The sequence below is a fragment of the Acinonyx jubatus genome, chromosome E2, assembly GCF_027475565.1.
Source record: "Acinonyx jubatus isolate Ajub_Pintada_27869175 chromosome E2, VMU_Ajub_asm_v1.0, whole genome shotgun sequence".
Taxonomy (NCBI): Eukaryota; Metazoa; Chordata; class Mammalia; order Carnivora; family Felidae; genus Acinonyx; species Acinonyx jubatus.
Window position 1 is genome coordinate 41,691,339 of NC_069396.1, and position 19,501 is coordinate 41,710,839.

The following is a 19,501-nucleotide window of genomic DNA, read 5'->3' on the forward strand; positions in this document are numbered from 1 at the left end:
GGTGATGAGGTACCAAAGGCCCCACCTCGCCACTCTTCTACATTCAGAGTAAGTGCAGCCTTAGAACCAATAAAACACGTGTTATTGCTGAGCAACTCTATGGCTTAGGAAGAAAACTGGCGGCACGTCAGAGCTGGAGGGCCACTTCCAGGGCCCACGGAGGGGATGCCCAACCCGAGAAGGTTTGCCTTGCTGTGACCTAACAGAAACCAGTCGTGCTGCAGGACCGGGCTGCCGGTATCAGCAAGGGAGGAAACTAGGCAACACAAGAACACATACAAAAGGATGGCAACTTGTCAGGACACAGATGCCACAGGAGGAAAACACGTTTACCTTTCTGGTAATAGCATTATGGATGATGTCTGTTTTTACTCTTTTCATTATCTACTTTAAGTGAGCTATATAAGTGTGGCTCGCTTAGGGTAGGAGTTTTTAAAAGACTGCTTAACAAAGGAAAAGATAAATTTAATTGACATTCAAGTGATTTATGCCCTTTCAGAAAAACAGACCAACTGGCGCGCGCACACACACACACACACACACACACACACAACCAGAGAAGAGAGCTGTTCTGGGGACTGTCTCGTCTGAGGGGCTCTCTGAGATGGAGCAGGTGGCGACAGCCGGGTCTCTGAGCTTCCTGAGCGGAAGCACAACAAACAGCCAAAGCAGCCACAGGCAATACTCACCACTCCACGATCTCTGGATGAAGAATGGTGTTGTTGATGTTAAACCTGCAGAGGAAACACAAAGCAAGCCTATTAGTTCAATGGTCCATCATCTCCCAGCAAGAAATACCTCTTTCAAGACATACCAAGAGAGGACATGACCCAAAGAGGGCCGCAAACTACAACTTCACGACCCCCCGGCCCACAGAAGACCTGCCGCCCGCTGCTTGTAGCAGACATGCGGCCGCACCGAGCCCCCTAAGTGCTGTCACTTGGGAGAGCAAGCTGCTCGGCTGCAAAACTACCCTCCACTCTTGCCAGGCAGACCTAGCCTCCTCTGTCAAGTGTACCAACACACTTACAACAGGAGTCCCAGAAGAAAAGGAGAGATGAAGGAGAAGAATATTTGAAAAAATAATAGCCCAAAACATCATCGATTTAATGAAAAACATTAATCTACACATCCATAAGGCCCAATAAACTCCAAACAGGATAAGTCCCAACAGATCCACACTCAGACATATTATAATCAAACTTTCAAAGGACAAAGAGAAAATCCTGAAAGCAGTAAGAGGGGAAGAGAAAAAAAAAAAAAAAAAGCATGACATACAAGGAACCCTCAAAAAGATTAATGGCTGATTTCTCATCAGAAACTATAAAGGCCAGAAGACAGTGGGATGAAAGAAAAAAAAGTGTCAACCAACATTCTATATCCAGCAAAGCTGTGTTTCAAAGATGAAAGAAAAATCAAAACAGTCCCAGATAAACAACCTGAGAGAATTCATCGCTAGAAGACCTATCCTACCAGAAATACTAAAGGGAATCTTTCAGACTATAGTGAAAGAACCCTAGACTCACTCAAATCCACGTGAAGAAAATGAAGGCATTGAAAAAAGTAATTACATAGGCAAGTACAGAGACAGTGTAAATGTATTTTGTGTAACTCCTTTTTTCTCCTCTCTGACTTAAAAGACAACTGCAAAAAGCAACAATCATAAATCTGTGTGGACCAACACAACATACGAAGATGCAATCTGTATGCAACAACAGCACAAAGGAGGGGACAAAACAAAGCTATATAGAAGCAAATTTGTTGTAGACTACTGAAATTGACATTAATGCAAACTAGACTGTTATCAGTTTAAGAGGTCATTTGTAATCCCCCAGGTAACAACTAAAAATATAATTAAAACAAGGGCACCTGGGTGGCTCAGTTGGTTAAGCCTCCAAATTGGGATCAGGTCATGATCTCATAGTTCGTGAGTTCAAGTCCCACATCAGGCTCTGTGCTGTCAGTGCAGAGCCTGATTTGATTCTCTGTCTCCCTCTGTCTCTGCCCCTCCCCAACTTTCTCGCTCACGCGCGCGCTCTCTCTCTTTCAAAATTAAAAAAAAAAAAAATAGCTTAACGAACTGAGCTCATCAGCATATAAAAAGGATACACACCATGACCAAGTCCAATTTAGCTCAGGAATATAAGGTTACTCTGACAGACAAAAATAATCAATGTAATATGCTCTAATCTATTAATTATATTAATAATTTATATCAACAGAATACAGAACAAAACCACATAGATACAGAAAAAGGATCTTACAAAATCCACAACCTTTCGTGATAAAAAAAACTCAGTAAACTAGGAAGAGAAGGAAACTGCCTCAACCTGATAAAGATATCTACAAGAAACCCACAGCCTACATCATAGTTAGCGGTCAAAGACGAAAAGCTTTCCCCTAAGATGAGAAGCAAGGCAAGGATTTCCTTTCTCTCCACTTCTGTTCAATACTGTATACAAGAAACATCTGTCACAGTGATCATACACTGGAAGTCTCAAGAAATTTCAAAGCACTGAGATACAGAAAATGTACACTGATTACAGTAGAATTAAACTAGAAATCAGTAACAGAAAGAAAACTATAAAATCCCAAATTGTTTGGAAGTTGAGCAACAAACTTCTAAAGTCCCACTGTTCAAAAAAGAAATAACAAAATTAGAAACTAAAAGCATGAAAAATCAGAACTGGTGAAATGCAGCTAAAACAGCACCCAGAGGAAAACTGATAGCTCTAAAACGTACTTAGTGGAAAAGAACACTGAAAACAATGATCTAAGCTCCCATCCCAAGAATGTCCCTTTCTTCTCTCTCAAGAAGCTAGAGAAAGAACAAACAAACCTGAAGAAATTAAAGGGAAATGAAAATGTACAGAAATCAATGAAATAAAAGGCAGACATAAAAATAAAGAAAAATCTACAAAGTCAAAATGTGTTCTTTGATAAGATAAACATAACTGACAAGGGGACCCCAGAAGACAAAAAGATCAGGTCGGGGTACATCATGTGTGACCCAGAGCCCAAGCTGTCAGTGGGAAAGCTGGGGAAGCCTGACATGGCCCAGCACAAAGCACAGGCCTCAGCAGAGAAGCTCCAGCAAGCCTTCAACCCTTTGGATTCTGAGCCCTGCTCCATCTCAGGTCAGGATATTACACACAGGGCATGCTGGCTTGTGACCAGGCAAGGACTCTCCATGGCCCCATTACCAGGATTTGAAAAACACCTATCTAATGCCGTGGTTGTGCAGCTGGTACCCCCACTGCTGGCTGAGCCCATCGAAGAAGGAGGGACAGAGGAGAGAAGGGAGAAGGGGGCATTAGCAGGCCGGGAGGATTCTAGCTCTCCAAAGCTGTTGGGAATCCTAGCTACACAAATTCAAAGTCACCTGACTAATTCAAAGTCACCTGAAATGCTGTAGAATCAAAGCCCTACTTGTGAAATATCAAAGAGACCTCAGGCAGCCAACATGGTTTGGAGTCAAGAGCAGAGCAGCAAATGACATAAATCAAGACGACAACCCAGGCTCTGCCTCCCATTTCCCCAAATGTCACTTTGACATTAGGAAAAGCAATGGCCTATCTACTCAGCAGGCAAACACAGCAGTAAAATCTCACTTTATAAAATGTACATATGTATGCACACGTGCACCCGTGCACACACAAGCAGCAGAGTGACCCAGCGCACAGGTAACATGGATATAAAGAGACAGGTAAGATGAACACACACACAGGCAGGCATGCGCTTAGGAAGAGATGCACGTAGACACACACAGATGTGTATGCAACACACACACACACACACACACACACAAACACAGGCATGTAGACGCACCCAGACTAATACACAAAGATCCACCCCTAAATATACACACATAAACCCACAGATGCACACAAATGCACACTCAGATACAAAAACACTCAAGACAGGGGCACCTGGGTGGTTCAGTCAGTTAAACGTCTGACTTCGGCTCAGGTCATGATCTCACGGTTTGTGGGTTCGAGCCCCACATTGGGCTCTGTGCTGACAGCTCAGAGACTGGAGTCTGCTTTGGATTCTGTCTCTCCCTCCCTCTCTGCCCCTCCCCCGCTCACGCTCTGTGTGTGTGTCTCTCTCTCTCAAAAATAAACAGTAAAAAAAATAAAAATTAAAATTAAAAAAAACCCACAAAAACCAAAAACACTCAAGACACACACAGAAGAGTCCAAAAGACATTCACCGCAGCATTGGTGGGGTTTAACTTGGGGTGATGAAATTTGGGTGTTACCTCTGTGTAGTCAGCATTTTCTATGATGAGCATGTATCAACTGAGTAAAAACAACAACAAACCCATCAGTGCCTATGAGGGTGGGGAGCGCGTATCCTAGAAGCAGAGGGTAATTCCCTGATGGGCTCTGCCTGAGGGACGGGTGACAAAGGGTGAGCAGTATGGGCCCAACCGTCCCTGTCCCTGTCCCTGTCCTCCTCCCTGCAGTTTCTAACCCAAGGAGGGAGGCGAGGCTTGCCAGAGAACAGGCCCTAGAAGGGCCCCCCACTGCCCACCCTTGCTAGGGGCTGGGGTGGGTTCCTATCTCCTCATGGAGACTCCATGGGCCATAATGAGAAGCCCACACCTCACATTGATACACAAGTTAACAGTAACCACAATGCCAAGTCCCCACGCCACAGACCGGCATTTTGTTGCGATCATCAGGTTTTAATAAAGTCCCTCTATTTCCTGGATTTAAAAATTCACATCTTTGAATATTAATACTCCTACATTAGCAACCCCCAAATTCAGCAATTTCATATTTAACTGCTTATTTAAATGGAATTCATTTGTAACCAATTGTCTTCAAATATGCAAGGCAATTTAAGTAAATGCCAGAAGATAAGAGATATGCTTGTCCCGAATAACCAGCTGATGTGAAATATCGACCATATTTCTCTCTCAGACAATGGCATGACACTGAGCCCTCAGTAACTCACTGCCCTGGCCTAGGGCTCCTGGGCAGTCTGCCTACTTTGAAGGGAACTATTTCATGCCAAGAAGGCACCCCCATGGGCCACTTGGCCCCCACAGATCATCTTCTCCTTCATGGTCAGTCTCTCTCTTTCTCTCTCAGGAAAATCTGCTCTAAAATCTACCTCCTCAGATGCTAACAAAGATTTATCACGCCTGCCTCTGCTCCCAGGCTACAGGAACCAACCTCTCCAGGCAGCTGTGGGAGGGAGGCCACGGGGAGACCTCACATCCCCCCACTCCTACACAACCAGCCTCTTCACCTCAGCTCTGGCTCACCCCAGCCACAGAACAGTCCTGGCCATGCCCTCTCCAGGACCCGGCAAGAAGTATCCGACCCCACTCTCCAGAGCCCATGGGGTGTCTGATCCTTCCACATCTTCTGTGGGACTTATCCCTGCACCAGTGTGGCCACACGTGGAGCCGTGGCCTGCGCCAGAGCCCAAACTCAGCACAAAGCCCAGCAGACTCTCCCCACCTGTTCCTGTCGTCCCAGAGAGAATAGACACACTTCTCGGTGACCCCAGGGGCTCTAGGCCATCAGGAGGCCCCGGTGCATTTCTACCCTTCCCACCTCACCCTTGTCTTCCTGTTCCCTCTGCTCCTGTTCTCTACCATCACCACCACTGGGAGATCAGACACATTCCCCGACGTGGGTAGCAAGCGGCCTGACCCTGATCTGAGAAGGCTGAGACAGGTCTGAGGTCTCCCAGAACCAAACCCACAGCCCCACCAAGGTCACGGACCCAGAGGCAGCCAGCCCCGAGGAGCCATACTTGGAGAGAAGGTCGCAGGCCAACTGTCCACCTGGACCAGTGCCCAGGGGGTCTGGACTGGGTGGACATGTTGAGGCCACTATTCTACTACAAGCTCCTTCCTCCCCTCAGGCCAAGGGATAAAGATGGCCTGGGATGGCCCATCAGCATAAACCAAGAAGCGAAACCGGAACTTCTGCCACAGCAGGTCAATCAAAAATCCAAGATGCAAGGTGTTTCAGAGAAGTTCAAAAGGGTCAAAACCAAAACCTCCGGGAATAAGGTGCTTTATTATAACCGATGATAGAAGCTGATGGAAAGTAGGACAATAGCAAGATTCACCTTGCTTAGGAAACAGGCTATTATTAGCCCCAGCAAACAGCTGGAGACAAGGCAGGCAGGTGAACGTGGTGGCTGAGCCGCAGCAGCCCTCAAGGACAATGGCAGAAGTCAGGAGGAGGTAGAGTCAAGGCGCTGGCAGCCAGGATGGTGGGAGGCAGGGGTCTGAGCTGCACCCAGAGCCCAGGAATATAGACATGACTTTCTGTACAGAAGCCACTGGTGGGCAGCTGGAGGCAGAGACTGGGGCCCAAGGTCATACCCGTGGCGGTGGGGTGGGGGCACCTACCACAGGCTCCTCCCCAACAGAACCCCTGAGGGTGGAGCTGCTCAAAGTGTGCCCCAGTGGGATGAGAGGCCCAGAGGGAAGGGAGGGAGTACCACGGGCACGTTGGTGTTGGCCAAGATGGGTGAGCAGGGCAGCGGCACGTCCACAGTGCTGGGGGACCGGGGGAGGCTGGGCCCAGGACAGGCCACGGTGGGCTGGGCCCCACACCTCCCCCTCCGGGGCCTGGGGAGAAATGGCAGCTCCACAGCCAGCATTTCAGAGAGCGAGCGCGTGGCGTGGCCGTTCTGAGGAAATTCCCAGGAGGACGCAGGGATTTGAGCAATGAGAAGCAAACCTGATACCCGCCCCCCTCCCATTGCTCTGATCATTGGGGGAGTGATACATATTTATGAGCTCATAATCCTTCCTAATCACCCCTATATCACACAGCCGCACAAACTCCCTGTGGCTCAGGCTCATACATAATTATAAGGCACTTCCTCTGTCACTGCCTCAGTCCACCAAAGGACGACAGGACGTGGTGGCAGTGGTGCAGAGTTAGGCTCCAGTGGGGGAGGAGCTAGGAATGGAGGCCCAGGAGCAAGGCTGGGAGCTGTCCACACTCAGCAGCCTGTAGGAACAGGTGCCTCCATTCAAGGGCTCCTCTGCTGCAGCCTGGGGCCCCACAGACGCCCCAGGGCCAGGCACGAGCCGGCCCAGGGACACAGCACAGCTAGCAGGCGGCACTCTCCAGGGGCCTTGGCGTGAAGGGGACAAGGAGGGCAAAGTGCTCTCTCTGGGCCCCACATCTGCCTTCCTGCCCGGAGAGGCCCAGGAGGGGAAGCAGGGATTGAAGACTCGACCTGGAGCTAAATGGGGGAGTAAGGGCAGGTAAGGGGGTCCCTGAGACTGGGGCAGCAGGGGACTCAGTCTGGGAGAGGTTAGCAGCCAAGAATAAGAAGGGGCTGAGAAGAGCAAAGACCACAGAGCTCAGAGCAGGTGTCCAGAGGGAGAGCAGGCCCCCGCCTGTGTGTGCTCCCCAAGCCTAGGCAGGTCTGCACTTGCATTATGGAGCTCAAAAGAGAAGAAGTTGAAGTGATTTTAGGCAGATTGTTTTCTAAACATTTCCTCAAAATGCCCAACTAACTCCTTAGCCTCTTCCTGTTCACGTACTTTACGTCTAGTTTGTAGACAGAGCAAGGCCTGCTGGTGAGATGTGAGGGGGGCAGGACGGAGACCATTCCGGGGGCCCCAGGACTCACCTGCTGATGCCCTCGAAGGAGGCCTCCCTGCAGACACTGCCGCTGTCGGTGTTGACACCACGCTGCAGAGACAGAGGGAGCGTTAAGGGTAGACTCGTCACACGGGGCCACGGCGCAGGTCCCCACAGCCTGCGTGGGAGTGCCTGCCCCTCCTCCATCCAGCCTTAGGACTGGGGAAGAACCTAGAGCCCCCACCCCTGCCCGGCAAACATATCCATCCCTTCCTGCCTGTCAGGTAGCTCCCAGCCAACCTCCCCCTCCCCACAAAGGCAGGCAGTTCCTTTCTCTGCTGCAGCTTGAAAAAGGAGGAAGGGGCCACACAAACAGTGTCCCCGGGGCACAGGAGCCTCCTCTATCAGATCACTTTGCCGAAACCAGCTCAGGCTGTGCAGGCACAGATGGGGGCGACAGGACCAGGCTCCACCACCGATCTGCTCTCCCGGGCCGGCCTCATCTCCCTCACAAACATATGTGTACACACGCTCCCCACTGACGGGGTCCAAACAGCACTGTCAGATCCAGCCCTCCCGAGATGCAGGTAGGACCCAACTCAGGCATGACGGGCCCTCCCCGGTGACACGAGGAAGCTGCACTACATCCCTCTTCTTTCTCTAACTGTAAGGAGACTCCAGGTGGAAAGGACAGGAGACAGACCAAGGGACTCAGAGAAGAGTGTGCCATCCCCACAGAGACAACACCTTCTCTGACCCACCCTCTGCCCTCAGGAACCGCAGGCTGATGTTTAAGAACGGCCCCCAGAGAAAACACACCGGACCGTCTCTGACCACAACCATCTCACGGAATCTTCCTTCTTGGCCATCAAAAGAGCAGAGCGGAACAAAGAGAACATGTGAAGGGCTCAAGTAAATAAATAAATAAGCAAGAAGAACCATTTCTGAAGAAGGATCGATTGACAAGGGAGAGAAAGGTCACTTCGGGAGGGAAGAAGGGTTGCACAGGTTGCACACTCTCCATATCTGAAACTCCCCAAGGTCAAAAAAGCGCAAGACAGCAGGCTTCTTCTCTGAGCCACTCCGCAGCCCCAGTGCCCCCACAGCCCTGTTTAAGGCACCACAGGCCCATCGCGCACCCCAGCCAGCCCCAGGTGGCACCAGGGACCCACCACACACCCTGCCCCACGTGGTACTAAGGACCCACCATGCTCCCCACCCCACCCCACCCCATGTGGTACCAGGGGCCAGCCGTGCACCCCACCCCACCCTCAGGCTGTGGCAGGCCCTCGGCCATTCAGTGTACCCGATTCTAAATCTGATGCCACAAGCCCAGCACCCTCGTGGGCAGATGCCACAGGTGCGTCTTTAAGATCCTATTAACAATGGAGGAGACACAGGGTGGAAGCACATTGATATTCTACATCCACGGACTCCAGGAGCTCAGCCTGACACAAATACATTCTCTGGCTGGGTTTTATTTTAACCCTTAGAGTAGGTATCTCGTCACAGCGGCCTTCTGCCAGAACACAGCACATCCCAGGGACACGGGAGAATCGAGGTCGTGACCCTGGACACGTTCAGCCACCCCGGATGAGAAGGTGTCGCTCTGTGTCACCGATGACCATTCCTCTAGGTTCTCAACCCTCCCCTATGCCTCTGCTGGGACAGGCAGCTCCCCGAAACCCTTCCTCGTGGTGTCCGGTCCTGGATACCAGCCACTTACCAAAGTGAGGAGCACAGAGGGGCCTTGTGATGTTAGGACACTGGCAATCTGAAAGGTCAGAAAGAAAAATCCACTTTTGAGCAACCGTGAAGACGTTTGATGGAGATGATACACCACCATTACTTAATCATGGCGGCTCACATTTATGGAGCACAGTGTTAAAACGGGCAGTGACGTTGCTGTCCCCATCCTGCCGCTGAGGACGCCGAAGCTCACAGAGGCCAAGGGACTTCTGAAAGCCACGCGGCTATCAACTGGCAGGGATTCAAACCCAAACATGGCACACATTCCCACATGCTGCCCTACCTCCAGGCCCCACACACATCCCAGGCTCCAAACCGCCAGACCTGCCCACACTGCGAGGCCAGCACCTCTGTCCATCTGCCAGTCCCGCCTAAAAGACCTGTTCGTAAGAGCTCTTAGGCACTGATCCCAACAGCCACCTGTCCCCAGGGCAGACACTTTCCTCCCTGTCCCCTATTCATCTCCTAGACCCTGTCTACCCTCTGTCCCCCATCCTACATCCCTACTCTCCATCCCTGCTCCCCCTTGACCCATGCAGGCCTCTTGCCCCTGCATGTTGGTTGCTTTGCACCCCGACGCCATGAAGGAGCGTGTCCTGCAACCCCATCTCTCCACGCCTTTGCCTGGGCTCTCACCTCTGCCTGGCGCGCCTCCTCTCCACCTCATCAGTGTGTACTGAGAACCGAGGCCCTCTGGCCCCCCGAGACAGGCTCGCTCATTCTCTCCTCTTCTGCCCCATTCCTTCAGCAAAGCACCTACCACCCTGCATTAGCCATGACATCTGTACCCCAAGAACGCCAACCACCCCAGTGGGAGCACTTTCTCCCTCTCCTGGCCCCCACTCCTCAGTCTACCCTGCATCTTGACTACTGTAGCTCCTACTGCATTTGAGCCCCCCCCCCCAAACTCCTTCACACCCTGACACAGGGCGAGAGTGAGGAAGATTTGTTTGTGTCTTAAACAGCCTTACTGAGCTACCACTGACATACTCTATAACGCACATATTTAAAGTGCACATTTTGATAAGTTTTGACATATGTATATCTATACATGATTTTTTAATACTGAAAGGCTCCCAGAGAAAACCTGGAATATACTGAAAAGTATAAGAAGATAAAATACACCTACAATCCCATCCCCAGAGACTTTTTTTTTTTTACCTCTGCACATAAAAACAGAGATCTGTAATGACATTTGGATCATAAGGAGTTACACACTTCACTTATTTCCTGAGATTAAGTACTCTTCAGCCACGTGACTCCCACCAGTCACTACGGCCGGGGATGGTACACAGCCAATGAGGCCCTGATCACGGCCTGCGCCAGTCCTCCAGACATCATCTCATTTTGCCACCCGTGAAGCTGGTGCTACAAATGTCCAGATTTCACATATGAGAAAGACTATGGGTTCGCTCATTTGTGGAGGTTCACAGTTAAAAAAGAGCGAGCCTCGGAGCTGAACATACGGCTGCATGGCCCTCTCTCAATAGATATGGCACACGATTTACTTACTCATTCCTCCACTGGACACTTAAGTAATTTCTCATGGTTAACCAGTATAAGTAATGCCTGAGGAACATTCTTCTACACGTGTTTATTTCCTTAACATAAATTCCTTCAAAAATTTATTTCCTTAAAAACAAAATTAGACCCAGTGAGACTGCTAGGTGAAACGCCATATACGTTGAGCTTTTTGATGCCACTGGCCAGGTTACTCTCCACATGTGCACCAACCGTCTTCCCACCACGGTGCACAAGGCTCCCTCCCCACCCGGACCCTCCCCTCTGACTCGGAACCGCTCTGAACACTGAATCGCCCACCTCTGTGCTGCACAAACCAACGGCTTGGCTGAATCCCCGCCACTCCCGCAGGCCCTCCTGGAGGAGTGGGGGGCGGGGGGGGGGGACTCATTAAAAGAACAAGAGCTGTGCATGTCAGGCCCCTGGGTGTGTTGTCACGTCGATGTGAAGGGTCTACATTCATCAGCACGGAATGATTCCGTCAATTACGGCAGCAGCACTGGAGAACAAGCAGGCGCTTGGGGATTGTATGTGCTACTGTCCTTGGGAGAGGGGAGCCACATAACAAATGTGTGGTCTGACGGTTTTTCTCTTGGCAACGGCTCAGGACGTGCCGGTTAGGAATAATGCAGAAAGCAGTCCTCTCTGCACCGCCTGATGCGCAGGCGGGTCGAGCCCCGACACCGAGCAGGCTGGGCGTCTGCTACTTCTGGCAGGGCAGCGTCTTTCATCGATCACGGCTGCTTGAGGGGGCCCTGGTTACCTTTGCGGTTGCAAAACCTCCCCCAGCCCGGCAGCTCCACCCGCCCTTCCCCACGGACACCCATTAGCAGTACATTCTCATCAGCAGACCCTGATTCCAGGCCTGGCGATGAAGGAGACGGGACGCGCCTGTGTGTCGCCGGCTCAAAATGCAGCTCCAGCACACGGGACGGCACGGCTCTGACAGCACAGGGCCTCATTTCCACGGAGCGGTGGTCACTGGGGACCCATCAGCTCTCACAAACCAGTGCCATTAAATGCCCCTGACTTGCTTCGTACCACGGCCAGCATCGATTTCCCGGGCAGCCGGGCCTCTCTGGCAGGTCGAGGTAGATGGCACACACAGAATTTAGCAGGGCCTTGTGCACAGGGACCCTCCCCACCTTGGGGACAATCAGAGGCTTCCCGAGGACATCTCATGCGCCTTCATGTCCAGGGTCCCAACCAGGCCTGAAGGCTACTCTTCATGGGTGATGATCCAGAGAAAGGGGCAGGACAGTCCTTAAATGGTGCTGGTAAGAAAGCCTGCGCTGCTCTAGGGAGCTGGACCTTGCAAGCATCTGAGCTTTTAAAAATGAACTCTTTTCCATGGCAGTCAAAAACAGGGGTGCAACTTGGTGGCTGGGAATGCATTTAAAAACATGAACTTGTTTCAAAAATTTAAGTATCAGGAAAGATCACAAACCACATGGATTTGCAGCCACTCCTGACAAAATGAAGTTTCCAGCAACTCTGGACCAGCAGTCCAGATGTAGCAGCCATCCCCACAGGGCCCCCCACACCCCTGCCCTCAGACCCCACCATTCCCTGATGCCTCTCCACACCGAGGCAGACAGGCAGGCAGCATCTGTCTCTGTGCCACCACAATGGTATCTCTTTCATCCATCCGGCCTGCATCTGAGCCAGTGACGCTGGCACCTCCCAACATGTGCCCGGCACCACAAAGGAGAGCAAGCGCACGAAACGTGCCCTCCACCCTGCAGCTGCCCTCCCATGAGGAATGCCAGCCTCTGCACCACACTTGAGTGAGATGTCTTGAAGCACCTGCCAAGGTTCTCCTGAGCACCCCGTTCTCAGGGAGGCACCATTTGCTCTACCTTCCTAATAATTCACATCAGGTTGTCTATGGGGATGAAAGGAACCAGGCAGCCATGTTTCCTATATCAGACGCCTGCATTTTATACATGACGTCAAGTGACCAGCCACAGCCTGGGGTGCGGGCCTTCCTGCCTTCTTTCAGAAAAGACAAGTGAGCTGCTTCCCATCTGTGATTTGTCACAAATAACCAAGGCTGCCCAAAGCCAGTTGGGGCTCGGCACCATAGAAGTGGCCTGAGGCGTCCTTTCCTGATCCAAGGGGCTTCCTGTCACCGTCTATGATGGAGCAGGTCCCAAGCACCTCAAGGGCCCCCCAGCACAGGTGTCTTAATCCAGTAGTCTATATTGTCAGGCTCCATTTCGAGCCACAGAAAATCGAAGTCACTTGGGAGTCTATGTCATCCCCTTTGTCTGACAGGGCAAATGCAGAAGTGGAGGGTCTCTGGGGTCCAAAGGTCCTGGGGTTGCCCCCTAACTCTGCTGCTTCCCCGGCTAAGGGCCCACGGTTAGGGCCTTTCACCTTGGCCTTGGCTTCCTCTGCAATGGGGCAGGGGCTGTGGCCTGCATGGGATAGGGCACAAGGGATGTTGCTGGAATCAGCAGGTGCCACCCCAGAGTGAAGCATTTGACGAGCTGTTAACAGTGAGCCTCGTGTCCAGTAAGAACCACAGTGGCAACAGTGATGAGAGTACTGATGACAGCAGCGATGATGGGACACAGAAAAAGCTCCTGGACCTGAGATCCTGTTCTCTGAACTCCTCTGAAGACCTCATTTAATATTCTGCTTTGTACATACAGACTCAGAGTGAGCTGCTCTCTGGGGCTGTAATTCTACACTATCACTACCGGCTCTCCCGTCTCGCCACTCCAGACTCTGTTTCACTGCATTTGGAGGCCAGTTCTACTCTTCTCCCCCCAGATCACAGTACAAACGGAGTTGAGTTTCCCCCAGCCATAAAAGCAAAAATGTCAGAATGCAGCGGGGGAGGCTGCAGTGAAGAGATGCTCTGACTTGGTGAGTCCCAGGCTGCCCCCTCCAAATTTCTGGAAAGGTCAAGGTCCCCAAGGACGATAATGTTAAAATGCAGTTTATAGAGGCAGGAAGGATGCACTTGCCAAGGAGAGGGTCAGGAACAAAATGGGAACGAAGGATGAGCGGGTCCCTCGCTCCCTGGTACTTAGAGATGCAAGGTAAGCAGCAAATGACCTCATTAGGAGCACGTGAGTAAATGTTCAGGCTATTTGAGATCCTATACCCAAAGAAATCAATACAACAGGTCACAAGTGTATTAACCGACTCTTTAGATGCTATGAGTTGCCCCCCAGTAACTCAGTATTGAAATCCAAGGACAAAACTCAGTATTGAAATCCACCCTCTCTCCACAACCCAACCAGGCAGAAGGTGCTGCAGAAACAGGTGCCCGTGGCCCTGGGCGTATGGGTGCAAGCCGCACTCCTTCACCAAGGCCCCCCTGACCAGGCACCGAGGGCCACAGTCACCGTCTGCACCAGACCGTGTCCTGGCTACGGAGTTCAGCCCTGGGTCCCAGCAAGCTCTGATGCCCACACACCCCTGGAACATTTACTCAAGCTGGCTGGCTGGCTCCTCTGCTGCTTCCACATGACCCCCAGCACTCAATGTATGTCCACGTGCCACCTTGGTCTGGGGAAATTGGCATGCGAGGGCCCCATCCCGCCAATCCTGCCAGGCTGGCGGTAGGCCTGGAGCAGCAGGCACTGACGTGCTTGGGGCACGGGGCCTGTAATACAGGCCTCCCTGTGTACCTGGCAGTGGCTGCAGTGTTGGAGGCCTTGGTCCCCCAAGGAGACCATGGGGGCGCACGGCTGTGCGCTCACCTCTGCCCCAGTCCTGCCCCATCAGCAATGAAAGTCAGGGGCAGCCCCTGGTGACTGTCTGGATTTGGGACAGATGCAGAGTCCCAGAAGGACAGTCATTCACCTACCCAGGCCACATGAAACCCCTGGGCACCCACGTTGGGAAGTAGATTAAATCCGGGGGCCTCCAACTGCACCCCACCCACAGGTCTCTCAAAGTCTGGGGTTTTTCTGACAGCAGCATCTGCAGCCGGCAATGGTCTGTGGGGGAGCACCTCCCCACACGCGAAGGCCCGGGCTGAGCCCGAGGGGCGCTTAGATCAGACCTCCCAGAGCTGTCCTCCCACTGGGAAGCTCAGCAGCCACAACCCAGGTACAGAGGCCTCCAGCTGCCGAGTCAGGGCACCGCCCAGGCACCTCCCCTTCAGGGAGGTCTGAGGTACACACTTCCCATCTGCTCTCTGCAAACGTGGGCACTGCCGAGGTGGCTGGCAGCCGGGCGGTGGCATCCCACAACACACAGCCAGGCTATGGCAGCGAGAGGAAGGGGATGCCGGAACGGAGGGGTGACGGAAGCCCTGACCTGCACAGAGAGGAGCCGGCTGCTACTGACCTCGTCTGCATACTGGACGTCATCCACGGCATACTTCTCCTTGAAGTACTCCTTGGAGTGGATCCTCAAAGGGAAGCACAAAGAACACCAGGGTCAGGGTCTGGCCACACTCGGCACGGGCTGCGTTCCCGCTCTCAAGCCCAGACCATAAAGCCCCGGGGCCCATTCCCGCCCCGACACAGAGCAGGCACAGACTCGGATGGCAAGGGGCACTGGGCCACAGATTTAATGCTGAACCGTCTGCCTCTCCTGACCTCCCCAGCTGACCTCCACTCGTCCTTGGAGCCTGTGACCCTGGCCGCCCGCAGCAAGCATCAGCAGACCAAACTTCACCCTCCACCACCAGCAAGAGCCCACCAGGCAGCCAGCCAGTATACCCTTTGGGGCATGAAATAAGCTGCCTCCCAGGAGCTGCCCCCCATGGAGCCTCTTTAAAGGAAAGTTTTAAAATTAACATTTTAAAGAAGTCAATATCAGTATTACTCATTGTGATGAGAACATTCAAGCTTACTCATCATCTCTGAAAAACCAGCCATGAGAAGACAGACAAAGGAAGGAGGAGGTTGGGCCATCTCCCGGAGGGCTCCCAGTCATGGTCATGGTCAAGGTCAATGGTCCAGCCAGCACCCTCCCATCCCCCCGCCTCCCGGCAGGTGGGTGAGTTGATGTCACTGCTGGTGACAGAACTCACATGAAGTGGAGCACTAGCCACACAAGGGGAGGGTGTCACAAGCCAAGTCTATTGACGCACACACGCCATCCTGCGCCATCCCACGCCTGGGCACCACATCAGCACAGGGGATATACCCCCCAGCCTGTCTGTGATCACATGGTATTCTAGTCATCGAGTGTTAGATCCGAAAGCGGCCTCGGGAGAAAACAGCAGATGGTTTTCAGACTGTGCTTCCTGGACTCGCAAGGGTGAGCAGATGACAGGGGGGTGAGGGTGCCAAGGGCAGTGTGCCTGGGGACGCCCAGAGGGGGCAGGGGAGGGAGCACACTTCCAGACTTGGAGATGGCCACCTCCAAGAGCAAGCTCCATGTGCCTTTAAGACATCAGTGACCAGCGTCACTGCCCGGGAAACAGAAGCCCACTACCCTCCCTGAGCCCTGCACTGCTTCCCTCTCCACTCAAGCATGCGCCAGACAGATCATGGCCAGGAAGCAGAGAGCATGGACCTGGGGGGCAGATGGGTGGGCCTCAGGGATCAGCAAGGAGCTCACAGCCACACACGGCGAGCAGGGCTGAAGAGATGACAGTCTCACTGCAGCGAGCCGCTCGGTGCCCCAGAACGCTCTTTGCTTTATCTCTCTTTTGGCTTCTCTGAAGTGGGCACTGGGTGTCAAGCTCTTGCTGTTAATTAAATTTGCACAACCCAGTCACATTAGCTTCCACGCCTGAGTCAGGACTCAAACGTCAAATGGCCAAAGTCTGGCACCACCAGCAGTACCACCTGAAGGAGCTACGGGGCAGGAACAGATGACAGGCACCTGGATGCGGGAGGCCCCGGTTCTCCGCTTACTGCGGACAGCTCACTGACCCTCGGCTACTAAGCGGTGACACTCTCAGCCATGCGCAAAAGCACATGCCAGAAGGGAGGGGTGGGGCCATCAGTGTCATCACCACGTCCACCCTCGACTGCACCAGCTTCGGTCTCAGCTCCAGGACGGATGCCCTGCATCCTCGGCAGGTCCCCAGTCCACCTCTGGTCCCCAGCCACTTCATCGCTTGCAGCTGTGGCAGGCACCCACCGCCAACTCCCAGCAGATTTGGGAAGTGCAAAGGGCCTGCTTTCAGGGGATGCTCCCTACAGGTGGGCATCTCAGCCATTACCCCAGGGAATGTGTGCCTGCCTGCCTGCCCTGCCTGGGAGTCTCGGTGGTCAGGCTTCAGCACAGACCTAGACTGGAGACCTGAGAACATCTGCACACACTCAGCCTGAGGTCAAGGTCTTCGCGATACGGAACCAGGGGAGATGGGAGGAGGAGGCGTAATGGCGAGGCAAACACGAGGTAGCTGTGACCTGTGGGTGGCCCCAGGGCTGTGCGCTCACCTGTCCACCCCTCGCCTACCAGCCATAAGCCGCTCCACTTGCCACAGGGGCCGAGGAGCAGCCAGGTCCAGCCAGCCCACACGAGAGCCTGCTGCCGCCACCCTGATTATCCGGGAGGAAGGCAGGGCAGGAGTCAGTCCCACCACATGCCCCTTGCCCTCCTCAAAGAAGTCGAATGACACAGTCCTGAGCACCCACTGGACCTCAAGAGTCAAAACCACTGACTAGCCACAGGCCTGGTTCGAAACAGGAACGATCACTTCACAGATACAATGTGAAAAGCATCTTTTCTGGCACTTTGCCTGCCATTCTTTCCTAAAGGGCACAGATAATTAAGTTTGAATACTACTTGTTTTTCATGTTTTGAGGCTAATTATAGTAAAAATAATTTAAACGTCACCCTAAGGGAGACGTGTGCCAGGCCACCGCATCAAGCCGGCCACCAGAGACTCAGCCGTGATGACTTGGTGGGGTCGACCAGGGAAGGAGCGGCTGCTCCAAGAGCCCCGCTGGACAGGCAAGAGAGGTCAGCGGGCAGCTACAGGACCCACTGGGGGCCAGGCTGGCGGCAGCCACACGGAGGGCCTGCACTCTGCCCTGTCTGGGGTTCGGGGTCCAGCGGGGCAGCTCATGCCAGATCCCATCACATGGCAGATCCAGAAAAAACTACTGGACCAGGGGAGAGTGGGTCAGCAGAGAAGCTGACCTCACCCTAGAAACTGTCCCTTCAAAGGGAAGGGACGGCTTTGGCAGGAGAGAAGAGAGAGCGCCCCACTCAAAGCCGTTTGTGACTTCACCACCAGCAGCCGGGGTCAGCATGAGTTAGAGGTGGCCTTTCCCAGAACTCAAGGTCAGGGTTGACACTGTGAGTACCCACGCCCCGTGCAGGGCCTCCTGTGGGAAGGAGACATTAAGTGAATGCCTGTGGTGTAGACACAATGGAACCCTTCAGAATATGAAATTTCCAAGCACAGGTCTTGCCAGCTAGCTGCCCACCTGTGTGCGGTTAATGAATAAATAACAGGACCAAATTACAGCAGTCACCATCAATTTCAGCGGCCAGAGTCTGCCTTCAGCTACACGCAACGCTGCTGCCTCTCATCCTGCTCACAGCACAGCACTGGCACTCGCTCCCAACGTGGGTCGGCAACCACTGCAACATTCCAGTGGCTCGTCAGAGAACAGGTCTCTCCAAAGCAGTGCAGGTTCCTGATCCTGGGGATCACAGCCGTGAGGCGGTGCTGGGCATCGGGGGAGCCAGGGCTCCGGAGGTGATCAAAAGGAGGCCCGTGATCAGCAGAGCCAGAGCCCCGGGAAAGGTGTCCAAGGGTTCTGGCAAACGCTTAGCCAGGCCTCGGGCTGCCTGAGATCAGGCTCCCCCAACCCCGGACTGCCTGGGGTAAGAGCCAAAGGGGCTCCCTCAGCCTCCTCGGGAAGGCCTGCACCTCCATCAGTGCCCCTCCCTGAAGACAGAGGGAGGGACAGGGTGAGGCCACCAGGTGGGCTGAGGCAGCCTCAGTCCTCCTGACCCAGGTGTGTGTACAGGGTGCGGAACAGTAGCTGTGAGAAACCATTCACAACATATACAACCCGCAATATGCACACATACCACATCACACCCTACCACACGCCCCCGCACACCCCATCCCACACGTTGCACATACACACCGCATACCGCATACACCCAAACCACACCCACCCACAACCACTCCCCTGGCACCCACACACACATCACAGCACATGCGCATCAGCTCCCATACCAGAAAGAGCAGGGCTCAGGCCCTGAGGCCCTGAGCCCGGGGGGAAACTCCCCCTCACCACTCCTGGGCAGAGCCCTCAGTAGGATAAGCACCCTCCTCCCTGCAAACCCCACACCAGGCCCACTGCCTCCCATACCAAGCCACAGTCTCAGCCAGGAGACAACAGGAGCAGAACACGGTCAAGCTGCAAAGGTTCTAGTAGGGCCCCCCAGACCCCGCAGGCCCAAAGTCACTCACCCTCTCTGGGCGCTGAGGCTGCCCGGTATTGAGTTACGGAGACAATTTTAGAGGACCCCAGACACCCCGGCAGCCAAAGCTGCCACCAGCTAAGCCTGATTCTGACAAGACATGATGGGAAACACTCTCACGTCCAAAGGCCCCGGACTTTTGTCAGCAAAGATTCCAAATGAAAACAAATGAGAAGCTACCCTACCCCTGTACCCAAAAAGGCCCGGGCTGAGGAACAGGCCGGGCAGCAGGCAGACCCCTCGGCGTCTGCTGCCCTGACAACGGGACAGGCCCTCTGTGCAGGAAGTGG

General features: G+C 53.4%; 1 protein-coding gene across 1 annotated transcript in view; it reads right to left on the bottom strand.

Annotated features, from left to right (window-relative positions):
• Positions 1-19,501, bottom strand: part of PEPD (peptidase D) — a 110,951-nt gene that overhangs the window by 76,903 nt on the left and 14,547 nt on the right. Inside the window, exons 4-7 of the mRNA XM_027044898.2 lie at positions 15,150-15,213; positions 9,298-9,345; positions 7,621-7,682; positions 690-734 (exon numbers count right to left, since the gene is read on the bottom strand). Of these exons, the coding sequence (XP_026900699.2) occupies positions 690-734; positions 7,621-7,682; positions 9,298-9,345; positions 15,150-15,213 (219 nt within the window). The remainder of the gene's footprint in view (positions 1-689; positions 735-7,620; positions 7,683-9,297; positions 9,346-15,149; positions 15,214-19,501) is intronic.